The 12613-nt window shown below is 39.5% G+C and overlaps 1 protein-coding gene across 1 annotated transcript in view; it reads right to left on the reverse strand.

Moving 5' to 3' along the window:
- Positions 1 to 12613, reverse strand: part of LOC111150822 (dynein axonemal heavy chain 14) — a 319964-nt gene that overhangs the window by 249706 nt on the left and 57645 nt on the right. The window contains exons 12-16 of the mRNA XM_022508439.1: positions 7391 to 7667; positions 6943 to 6988; positions 6760 to 6857; positions 2224 to 2390; positions 1116 to 1460 (exon numbers count right to left, since the gene is read on the reverse strand). Of these exons, the coding sequence (XP_022364147.1) occupies positions 1116 to 1460; positions 2224 to 2390; positions 6760 to 6857; positions 6943 to 6988; positions 7391 to 7667 (933 nt within the window). The remainder of the gene's footprint in view (positions 1 to 1115; positions 1461 to 2223; positions 2391 to 6759; positions 6858 to 6942; positions 6989 to 7390; positions 7668 to 12613) is intronic.

Below are 12613 nucleotides of genomic sequence, written 5' to 3' on the forward strand. Positions count from 1 at the left end.
ACAGGGAGCGGAGCAGAGAGAAGGGGAGGCCTGGCTCACCCACGCCGAGACGTCTTTTTGTATGAGACAAAGAAACTGCTGTATAATACACTTTGTTTGCTTGTTTTCTAATACTTGTTGGGAATATAACCCTAAGTGAAATAGAGAGTAATTCTGTGTATGTTTTCGGATTGCTGTGGTTCTAAAGATAGACACTTTTCAATCCTCTCTTGACCTCTCCGTAGCATCAAAAACTACTAAACGTTCCCTCTTTCTCAAAATACTCCCTTGCTTCCCTCAGTCTCCTCAGAGAGGCTGTGCCCTCACAGGGGCTTTGCAGGCTGCTCTCAGTCTCGCAACCTCCCGCATACTGGCATTCTCCAGGCTTCTGATGGGGGGGTTCTCTCCCATCCTCACCATACACATAAGCAGGCACCTTCTCCTGAAGGACCTCAAAGACCACTTGCACACTGGCCCCATGCACGCGGGCTTCTGGTCTGGACTCCCTGCCGGTGGCCAGCCCCGCACTCCGCCCAGGTCCGCCTGATGGTTACGCAGTAAAGTGCGCTCTGTGCTCCCTGGTCCGTGGGCTGCAGCCCTGCTCGCCCTGCGGCCCAGCCCAAAAGCTCAAAGTGTCATTAATTCCTTCCTCTTCTTCCTACATTCTGCCAGTCACTACATCCTGTCCATTCCATCTCTGAAACAGATTTCAAAGCCATTTGCTTCTCCGACTCCATACCATTCCTGCCCTGGTGCGAGCGTTCATCACCTCTTCCCTAGATGCCACAAACAGCTTTCTTCCTGTCCTGTCCCACTTTAACCCATTCTTTATGCTGCAGCCAGAATGGTCCCTACAAAAACGTAACTTGTGTCATGTCGCTTCCATATTTATAAGTTTGCAGGGATTCCCAACAAGGAAAAGACAGAGCGAGGAACATGAGGTGCCATTCTAGAAATGGCAGACAGAGAAAGTTTCTTTGAGGAAATGATATCAGATCAGAGACCCACACAGGTGTTAATACATATTAGAATTTTCTGAGGATGACACTCATTTGGATTTCCTAAGTACATATTTTAAAATAATAATCTAATAATCATAAAGATTCTCATGCAACAGGAATTTCCAAAATACTTACTTCCAGTAGATTTGTATTCTTCCTTTCAATTACGGATCGCAGGAGGTTGTGGATCAGATGTAGGACATTCTCAACATATGGTAAGCATTCTGACTGATAACTGAGACTTATGACTTTGAAAATACCAATGCGTTTCTCAACGGCCATGTTAATAATATACTGAAGATAGTTTCTGAATTTAGCCAGGATCGTTTTAAACTGTGTTGAAGTCAGTTCATCCACCAATGAGATTTTCACGCTCATGGCTTTGGCGTTCTGTACCATGGAACAGTATTTTATAAACTTGCAGCTGTAAACATTAACTTGCCCCATGCAATTACCAACGACAGTCAGGAGCCTGGCAATCTGTAAATAAAGTGTTAACAAGTCAGAACTGGTGAGAGTAACTAGTGTGGGTTGACAGGCTGGTGGTTCTGTCAGAATATGTACGAGAATAGCTCCCTGTGTCCATTTCGTGAAGAACCCACACTACGGAATTACGTTGGAAACCCAAGACTTTAAGAAATTTCAATGGCCTTTTTAACATTTAGGCCATTTCTCTGTCTAGTCAGCATGCTGTTTGGAGGTCATGTTTCGCCGTGCTTGTCATCCTGCTTAGGGCAGATGCTCCGTGGGCAGCCCCACACAAGGGCAGGTCCGTGGGCTGTATGACCTTGCCCATTCCCAAGACACAGCCCCTGTCCAGGCAGAATTTGACCCAAGAGGAGAGGATGAGATTCTCCTGTGACTCTGAACCACAATACCCAGCGGGATTGTAATGGGAAGTCCCAGCCACCTCACGTCAATGCTCTGCCAAGTCAGTGTCAGGAGGGAACCATAAAAGAGAAAGCTCCTTTCATAGCAGAAGTTGGAAAAAACAAAAGAGGTGAACAGAGCCAGAAGCCCAGGAGCAGGAAGATGGGAAGATGAGATGGAAATGACACCTCCATTGCCATAAGTTAGGATACTCAACAAGTATATATATTTATATATAATAAATAAGTATATATATATATATATATATATATATTTTTTTTTTTTTCAACAAGTCCCATTAGTCTAAGAATCTCAGGGGGTTTCTGCTCCTAGAGCCAAGTAGTCCTTGAGAGAAACCATTTTTAAAACTTACTTTACTTTGGTACGTAGGATCCATTTCAAAAAGGATCTGACAATCTGGCCATCTGGCTGGCTTCTTATAGGCCATTCCACTTTCAGTCTTATTAGGTAAACTTGTAATTAAAACCGATTCAGTAAAGAGAGACAGGCGAGGATCTTGGCAAAGAGGAATAATCCTGGCTAAAATACAGAGTTCAGAAGTTAGTATTTTTAGGAGTCCCATCAAAAGTAACATCTTAAAATTATCCATGAATCTAAAACTACTGGAAACTGGGGCTGATTTATTATGAGGGCTAGAGAGTGTTCTGTACTGATAAATGGAATCTAAGACAAGTGTAAAAGTTTGGATTTAATTTTATGGGAACAACAGACTCACTCACAGGTACTGGGTGGTGGTGGGTCAAGGCATAATTAAAAGAGAGGCTGAGAAAAAATTATTAAGCTGAGAAACAGCTGAAATGTCTGTGCTACATGATGCCATGTGGAGAGCATGAAGCCAACACAGTGAGGAAACAGGCACACAACCACCACCACCAGCAACTCACACACAGTCTAGCTGAAAAACCGAGGTCTGCGGGCAAAAACAAACACACGAACGAACAACAAAACTTCCACCTACACTTCATACATTATGCGAAATTAACTCAAAATGAATCATATACTTAAGTATAAAGCACTAATTTATAAATATTCCAAGAGAAAATACAGGAAAAATCTGTGACTTTGAGTTAGACCAGGAGTCTGTAGATACCAAAGCATAATCCATAACAGAAAAAAAATTGATAAGCTGCTGTTAAGAAGGTTTGTTCTGTGAGAAAGAATGAAAAGATAAGGCACAGGCTGGGAGATAATGTTTGCAAATCTTGTGTCTGATAAAAGACTTGTACCCAGGGGCGCCTGGGTGGCTCAGTGGGTTAAGCCTCTGCCTTCGGCTCAGGTCATGATCTCAGGGTCCTGGGATCGAGCCCCGCGTCGGGCTCCCTGCTTGGCAGGGAGCCTGCTTCCCTTCCTCTCTCTCTCTGCCTGCCTCTCTGCCTATTTGTGATCTCTGTCTGTCAAATAAATAAATAAATAAAATCTTTAAAAAAAAAAAAAAGACTTGTACCCAGAGTGCACATAAAGACCTCTTGTAATAAACAATAGGAAACAAACATCCCAATTAAGAAAATAAGCAAAATATCTAAAGATCTGACCACAAAAAATGTACACAAGCATATGTATATAAGCATATGAAAAGATGTATATGATATATTTATAGATGAATATACATAAGATGAATATATATGAATATATAGGCATATGAAAAGATGAACAATATTAATCATTAGTGAAATGCAAATTAAACCACAGTGAGATTATCACTGCACACCTATTACAATAGCTAATTTTTTTTTTATAATCGGACAATACCAAGTGCTCACAAGGATGCAGAGTGACTGGAACTTTATGCAGTGTTGGTGGGAAAGCAAAATGATACAACCATTCTGCAATTCTCATAAAATTAAACATACACCTACCATATGACCCAGCAACCTCACCCATGGTTAACAACCCAAGAAAAAGGAAAACTTACGTTCATCCAAAAACCTACCAGGGAATGTTTACAGCAGCTTCATTCGTCCTCGGCCCTGGACGCGAGGGGACAAACGAACTGTGGTACATCCAGACCCCAGAACACAGCTCAGCAGGAAGAAGGGATCAGGCTATCGTTTCATGCAGCAATATGGATGCATGCGAAGTGCATTTTTCTATGTGAAAAAGCCAGAACCACTTTCTGACGTTTGGGAAAAGACAGACTGGTTGCCAGAGCCAAGAGGGCGTAGAGGAGGGCTGGACCGGGAGGGGCCGCACGGGGAAGCTGGGGATGCCTGCTGCTCGGATGGTGCACATCGAACTGTGGAGCCCATGCGCAGGGAATCTCACCAGAGGCAAAGTTTTGAAGAACCAACCAGGATACCGGGAGAACCCAAGACAGAATAATGCCTGGGACGAAGTAACCTAGCTATGCTACAAATAAATTCTATAACCTCACTCAAGGGGGTGGAGAACAAGGAAGTTGACAAGGAACTTGGGAAAACTGTTTTGCCTGAAAACAAGGACAGAGGGGAAAAGAACAGCACACAAACACTGCGCATTAGCTGACGCATTTGCTTCTCGAGAAGGTCAGAGCAGCAATTCTGACCTGACCTTCCATGTGTAGGACACAGAATTACCTGCAATGATGCTTCCCACATGGACTTCCCGGCTCCCTTCCCTGTGAGGCAACCCCGGCAGCACCCCTCCTGTAAGTCACAGGCATGCCCCAGGGCTGGGGCAAAGGATGGACAAGGGGGACCTGTGGCATCCTGTGGTCCCACAAGCTATAGCAGGCACCACAAAGGGTTAGGGTGAGGTGAAAAGGCACAAGACCCACAGGAAAAGAATCGTTCTGCAAAAGCAAAGCCAGATAACTGGAGCACCAAAATAAGTCACAGTAATACTCTGTTACACTCCAAAGATGAAAACAAGCATCAGTAAACCTAGAACATTCCTGGGGGAGAAAAGAAGTTCCAGAATTACAACAATACAGTACTGGTTCATGAGTTACTGACAGATCAACTACACAGTCCACAAATAAAGAAACATACAACAATATAATGAATGATAAAAGCAGAATTTCAAGCCAGTGAGGGTGTGGAAGGGATGACTCAGTGAGTGGCACTGTGACAGACAGATCATCAGTCATCTGGGAAAAAATGACAAGTCCACACAAGCCAAATAAATGTTAGGGCAACCAAATATTTCAACATAAAAGTGAAATCATAATAGAATTAGAAGACAAGTAGGAGAATGTTCTTATGATGTGCTCACTGGGCAAGCCTGTCTAATGAGGACACCACATCCTGGAGCCTTTTCTACAAGGCTCTGCACATCTTGTAACTATTAAAATAATGTTCTGCATGGCAAAAATGTCACCATAAAATCAAGCCAAACAACCTACTAATTTTTCTTAAAACTTGTATTAAAGATTTAAGATTCGGGGCGCCTGGGTAGGTCAGTTGGTTGGGCTGCTGCCTTTGGCTCAGGTCATGATCCCAGGGTCCTGGGATCGAGTCCCACATCGGACTCTCTGCTCAACGGGGAGTCTGCTTCTCCCTCTGCCTCTGCCTGCCACTCTGCCTGCTTGTGCTCTCCCTGACAAATAAATAAATAAAATCTTTAAAAAAAATTAAAGATTCATTTTCTCAGTCCAAAAGAACCACAGATCGGTAAGAGAACGACTTTAGCCCCATCAGTTTCCCTCTCATGCAATTATTCTGTGAGAAGATCCACGGAAGACTCAAGCTTGCACCAGACGTTAATGGCAAGACCATGCATAGTAACAAGCATGTTTAACTTTGCACTCATGGTTAAACATATTATTGCACATTAATGGAATGGAATGGAATACTGTAAATCCATCTAAGTGACAATTATAAGAGCACACATAGCAATGTGGAAAATATCTATAGTATATTGCTAAATAATAATAAAATATGTGAAATATAAGCTTCATTAATGTATGTCAATGAAAGTAAAAATGCAGGGTGCAAAAGTTATTATATGAGGATGGCTGAAATGATGGGGTGATCAAGATGTTTTGTTTTTCTCAGGTAAATATATATGCACACCCATAAATGTATACATACATACACATACAAATATGTACACAGATCACTGAATCTATATTTATATAAATAAATAGCTAAATAAAGAAATGGATCCACTAATTAAAGAGTGCAAGATCCACAAATAAATGCTAAAATCAGTGGGCAAAATTTTCAGAAGAAACAAAGATATCTGACCATCTCAAGACATCCCTCTTCAAATTTATTAATAACAAAAGGAAATATAAACATTTAAACAGTTGACAAGGGTTGTGCTATTTTAAGATCTTTATAAGACTTAGATTGTGGAGAAGGGATAAATTCATTGGTCAAGCTAACAATAGCCATGTATTTTCAGATTATATACACATAGCTAGAGAAGAACTAATAAAAATCTGTTTAAGATGGAAATAATATCTTTGTTATGATATAAGATAAGGCTTATTTAAGTCTCATAAAATTCTGTAGTATATCATTGAAAAAATCCAAACTTTAGTCTATTATCCTAATTCCTATCTTTTATGTACTCTTTGGATATATGTGTAATTCACACATTCTTTTTTTTTTTTTAAGATTTTATTTATTTGACAGAGAGAGATCACAATTAGAGAGAGAGAGAGAGAGGAGGAAGCAGGCTCCCCACCTAGCAGAGAGCCTGATGCGGGACTCGATCCCAGGACCCTGAGATCACGACCCAAGCTGAAGGCAGAGGCTTAACCCACTGAGCCACCCAGGCAGCCCCTAATTCACACATTCTTAAATAATCCCAAGTTCGCATTGATTGATCCCAAAGACTGGGAATTTCTGATCTCCTGATACACTGTAAAGTATGTCATGTCTCTGGGTATAAGTATCAAATGTCTACATCTAAGAAAATATTGCCAAAGAAGACAGTGTATCTATTTAAACTTTAAAATACTTACTTATACATTTTTCAATGTCAGTCACCATATTTTGAATTTTTATTGAAAACTCTAATCTGTTGGGAGCTAAGGAGAGATTTGTAGCAAATTCCAAAAATCTGAGAAAATAAAACTCATTTCAGAAAAATGCATAGCTAACATAAATTATAATTACTTGTAATTTTAAAAATGTCTACTACTTACTCATCATGTATGTATTTATTCTCAAACTCAGTCATGATTTCTATGCCTGTAAGAATCCATTGAAAAAAGAGAATAAAACATTGATTGATATTTAAACCAGCTAAATGACCAAATGAAAGGTAGTGTTCGAGCAGGACACCTCACCCCCAGATCCTGATGGGGTCCAAGAGTCTGAATTGTTAACAAGCATCCCAGGTGGTATTCATCCTCCGGGGGGGATTCCTCAGGTCCCCACGCGTGAGAAATGGTGTGAGTACGGAGACCAAAATGAATGATGGTGTTATTACTTACATGCACCACAAATAATCTAAGTTTATGCTCATGTTCAGCATTCTTAATATTTACAACTTAGTCATGGATCATATGTAAGCTGCTATAATTTCTCTCATTTGTCTTTTCCAGCTGTTAGGCCATTTCCCTTCATTCTTACTAGCCTGCTTCATCTTACCTGAAAGAATTTCTTGCAAGTTGGAAGAGACTTTTTCTGTTTTCTGCATTATTGGCAGTTCTTCACTGGAGTGTCTTATGAGACAACCGACTTCATTTTTTGAGGCCTCATCTTCACATGACTCGGATCCTTCAGAGGACTTGTCAGCCTCATGAGAGTTCTCTGTGGAACTCTCTGAAGAGCCTCTCTCTTCGGGAACGCTCAAATGTAGAGCTACTTCAAATACCGGTGCATATACTTTTCTCAAATCCTCATCCACTTTAATACTGTTCAAAATCTAACGAACAGACATGTTAGGATGACAGTGACAATATGTAACGGAAAGAACATTCCTTCAAACTAGGATGATGCAGATCTAACTTTTAAATGATCTATAGTTTCAGTATAACCGAATAACATAATATTAACATGTAACTGACATTTGCATGTTAAAATAAGCTAATGTAAAACAGAGGATACATTATAATGTATAGTTCCCCCCAGAAGACTGTAAGTTAATTCCAGAGTAGCTAAATAGTAATCATTGGAAAGCTTATTAAAAATAGTTATGAGTTAAAAGATCAGGAGCAGGACCCAAGAATACTTTTTTTTTTTTTAAATTGAAGTATAATTAACATACAATGTTATATTTGTTTCAGGTGCACAATATATTGATTGAGCAATTTTATACCAAGAATTTGAATCATTTAAAAGCTGAGCAGGAGGGCGCCTGGGTGGCTCAGTGGGTTAAAAGCTGAGCAGGAGATTTTACTGTGTACTCCACATTAAGAATTACGAGTCAGGAATATATTTCAAATCCATTTCTATAGGTGCTAGTTTCTCACTCTAACATTCATATCCTAGTACAAGTATCCATCCCTACTGAGAAATAACCAGAATATTTTACATATAAATATCTTACTTAAACAATGTGTTTGCTCTTAGGCTCTGTCTCGACATGGGTTCTCCACTAATGTACAGATCCCTCAGAGCCCACATACAACCCACCGTTCTGGATGTATCCATTCTCGGTGGTCAGCTAGGCTGCCTGCTAGAACCTTGACCATTCATTTATAAATAAAGGCAGTTAACAGTATAAACAAACACCATTCACACTCTATTAAGCTGCTGGGGAAAGAGTTTTGAGTAGATGCTGAAGGTGATATACAATCCTTAAACATTCCACACAAATAAATGGGGAGTTTCTATGGGATGATAAAAAGCTTCTGCAAAATGGGTAGTGCTGATAGTGTCCCCCCACTGTGAATGTACTAGCGCCACTGAATTTTATGTGCAAATGGTTAAAATGGTAAATTACAAGTTATGTATGTTTTATCACAATAAAGAAGTTCACAGACAATTCCAAACAAATATATAATGTGTTGTGTAGCTTCTTCTGGAAAATAACTTCTAATTCTGGTAATGACTGGACCTCAAACCCTGCATAACTTCTAATATTATAGTATATAAATATTTGCATAGAACCATTCTTGAAATATGTATACTGTACTTACTACTTGATACAGTGTATTTGGATCTATATCAAATACAGAAGTATACTTGATACGTATACTCAGAACATACTATACTATTTGATATAGTTACTATTTGATAAGTGTTTATCATGTCCTAGGCACTACAGTAAATAAGTTACCTTTACCTCATCTTCACAGTAACCCTGAGAAAGAAATTATTACTCTCATTGTGTATAAAAAGAAACTCAGACTTAGGAAGTTTATATTAACTTGTCAAAGGCTACATTGCTAGCATGTAGTCAAGGCTGAAATTTATTGTGGGTCTATGACTCCAGTTACAATATGAAGTGGGGCTTGAAAATCTTTCTGTAGTACATTTTTTGGGTATTTTTTTTATGCCAAAAAGAATGAATCAGCAACTAGACTGAGTTCCTCAAGACTACACATTACAAGAGAGAAAAGGCTATAACTAAATTCTACAGTATGCAGTGGGAAATGGGGACCTCTCCCACTTTAGTCCTGCTCTCTCTCTTGAAAGTCAAATCTAGATTTCCAAAATCCTAATAGAAATATTGTCACCTGGTTGCCCACAGGTACATTTGACTCAACACATCACAACATAAAATAATTATCTATCAAAAGATTATTTATTTATTTATTAAATAAATTAAATATTTATAATATAAATAAATAAATTTATTTATTAAATAAATTAAAGATTATTTATTTGAGAGAGAGAAAGAGACAGTGCATGCACAAGCAGAAGGAGGGGCAAAGCCAGATGGAAAAGCAGGCTCCCCACTGAACAGGAAGCCTGTGCAGGGCTGGATCCCAGGACCCTGGGATCATGACCTGAGCAGAAGGCAGATGCTTAACTGAGCCATCCAGGCCCCCATTAGCTATCTTTGCTTGGACTAGATATTAGAACGAGGTCAGAAACTCAGTCTGTACCAACATGAGTTTAGCAAAAATAGGAGAGAACCAAGGTCAGATATTGGAAGGTGAAGCACGAGTGAGATGCGACTGTCAGGACTGTGGGCCAAAAGTGGAATCAGGCACACACACGAGATTTACGCCAGCATCATAATGCTGTCTACATCAGATCTACTCATAAGCAAACTGGAAGATCAGGTTCAGTGTTGAATTTTAAAACATGGAAATTAAGAATTTCCATTACCAAAGATCTATACCTAATGTTAATGGACAGGAACAAAGCCTGGGTGGCTCAGTGGGTTAAAGCCTCTGCCTTCAGTTCAGGTCGTGATCTCAGGGTCCTGGGATCGAGCCCCGCATCGGGCTCTCTGCTTAGCAGGGAGCCTGCTTCCTCCTTTCTCTCTCTCTCTGCCTGCCTCTCTGCCTACTTGTGATCTCTGTCTGTCAAATAAATAAATAAAATCTTTAAAAAATTAAAAAATAAAATAAAATAAACAAAGAGTCAATGTCTGGAATACCCAAGAAAGTCCTAAAAATCAGTAAGAAACCCAAGAGAAAAAACTGTTCAAGAGTATCAATATGCAATTCAAAGAAGAAAACTGGAATATGTATATACTATGTAATAATCAGAATACTATGTAACAATCAGAAATGATAAATTACAAGCATTCTTGTGTTTATGAGTGTATATAGACTGGGTTCCCTGGGAAGCCAACTTGAGACAGGCAGGACATAAACATTAAGGAATGTCCCTGGGTCAATATGTGTGGAAGGAGAGAAAGCAAGCAAGATTTGGAAAGCTCTTTAATAGCAAGCGTATGGTAATTACATTGGTGGATGAGATCCTCACTCCCCAGGGAGGGAGGACGGAGCAGATGAGGACAGGGTTCACTTTCGGGCTTACACTGCTCGAGGCATCTAAAACAAAGGGTAACAACCTTTTTGGCAACCCATTTCACAGTTTCGTCATTTACAAGAGATTTCTTGGAAAGGAAATATAAAGGCGAAGAAAACATACACACCCTACATGAAACATTTTTGCCTAAGGAAAAAAGAACCCCCAAACTGTTCCTTGATTTTGCTTCTCATGTAGATGGCTAAACTCTACACAGGCCACACCACAGACTCAGCCAAGCCGTGGGGAGCTCAGGAGCTGGAACAGCCCTTCAGAGCTTTTTATACCCTTGTTACAATTGTTAATTGCATGTGGGTCTCCCCCAAAAAGAGGCATGACCTTGAATAAGAGGGCTGCACTTGCAGCCATGTCTGAAAAAATGGACAGCTAAAGGCTATCTGCTGACAACACTCCCAGCAGCTGGGGGACACGTCCCACGCTGAGGGCATTTAGTGGCATGTCACTGTGAGATCTGGACCCAAACCCACCGATATGTGACACGAGTCTTGACAATTTTGAGTGAGAACATGTACAGATGCAGTGTTGTACTGACACCGGAATATTCCAGTAACCAATAATTTATTGCAAAAAAATTCACTGTGAGCTATGGAGGGTGGAATGAAGAATGCACACACAAAAAAATGCATTAAGATTTACATTTTCATGGTATAACAAATGGTTATGGTTTGTATTTTATAAATAGTTTTGTAATTCAGTAAGAAAAATAATTCCATCAGAAAAATGGGAAAGAAAATTAAAAATTCATAAAAATGAGAAATACAAATGGCTAATGAGCATAAGAAGAGTATCCAAAAATTAAGACCAGTTTATCCCAGATTTCAACTGTCAATAAGCAACAGCCAGTATAAAATAGGATACATTTAAAAGGCAGTCTTTAATAGAAATTGGTGTAACCTTGTCTAAAGATACACTATGCAATGCAAATGGAAAACCGTGAAAAGGTCCATAGTGCTGATTTAATGTTAATCCTGAGGAAAAAATTAAAGCAGTGCATGTTTTTTATCTAAAAATATTTCTATTCTAAAGTGTTCATAAAGAACTACTAGAAGCAACTAACTAACAATTCTCTTGCAGTACGGGCTGGAGCGATAATGCACATACAGGCTAAATCCACACACACATACACACACATTACACAAGATTTTTATGGGAAAAATTATAAAAGAGACTGAAAGACATTAAAGAAGACAAATAAATTGCACAATCATATGGGAAGACTCAATATCATAAAATATTAACTCCATCTTCTAGGCGATTTCAGTGAAAATCCAAGCAGGGTCTGATTCTAAAATGTATATGGAAATGCAAATATTTGAGACTAGACAAGACACTCTTAGAAAAGGAGACGACTTATTTCAAAGCTGTGCCATTCATCTGGTGTGGGATCAGCACTAACCGGCAAATAGATCGAGACAGAGTAATAGTTTGGAAACAGAAGACACATGTGTATGGAGACATATGATAAAGAAAGAGCCGCTGTGCAGATCAGCAGGGAAAAGATGTAAGGAAACTATGCCTGAGTAACAGTCACTCATAGAGAAATAAGCGAAAATGAACCCTAACATACACTACACCCAGATTTAGAAACAAATGGAAGGATGGACTCCAGAGCTTTTATAAGAAAATAAAGAATGGGGCACCTGGGTGACTCAGTCATTAAGCATCTGCCTTCGGCTCAGGTCATGATCCCAGGGTCCTGGGATTGAGCCCTGCGTCAGGCTCCCTGCTCAGCAGGAAGCCTGCTTCTCCCTCTCCCACTCCCCCTGCTTGTGTTCCCTCTCTTGCTGTGTGTCTCTCTCTCTGTCAAATAAATAAATAAAATCTAAAAATAATATAAAAAAATTAAAGAATATATTTATGAGTCAGAATGGTAAATAATTTCAAACATGAACACAAATAAGGGGACAGATAAATTCTATT

This window comes from Enhydra lutris, unplaced genomic scaffold (assembly GCF_002288905.1).
Source record: "Enhydra lutris kenyoni isolate GAN:26980312 unplaced genomic scaffold, ASM228890v2 scaffoldscaffold24, whole genome shotgun sequence".
Classification (NCBI taxonomy): domain Eukaryota; kingdom Metazoa; phylum Chordata; class Mammalia; order Carnivora; family Mustelidae; genus Enhydra; species Enhydra lutris.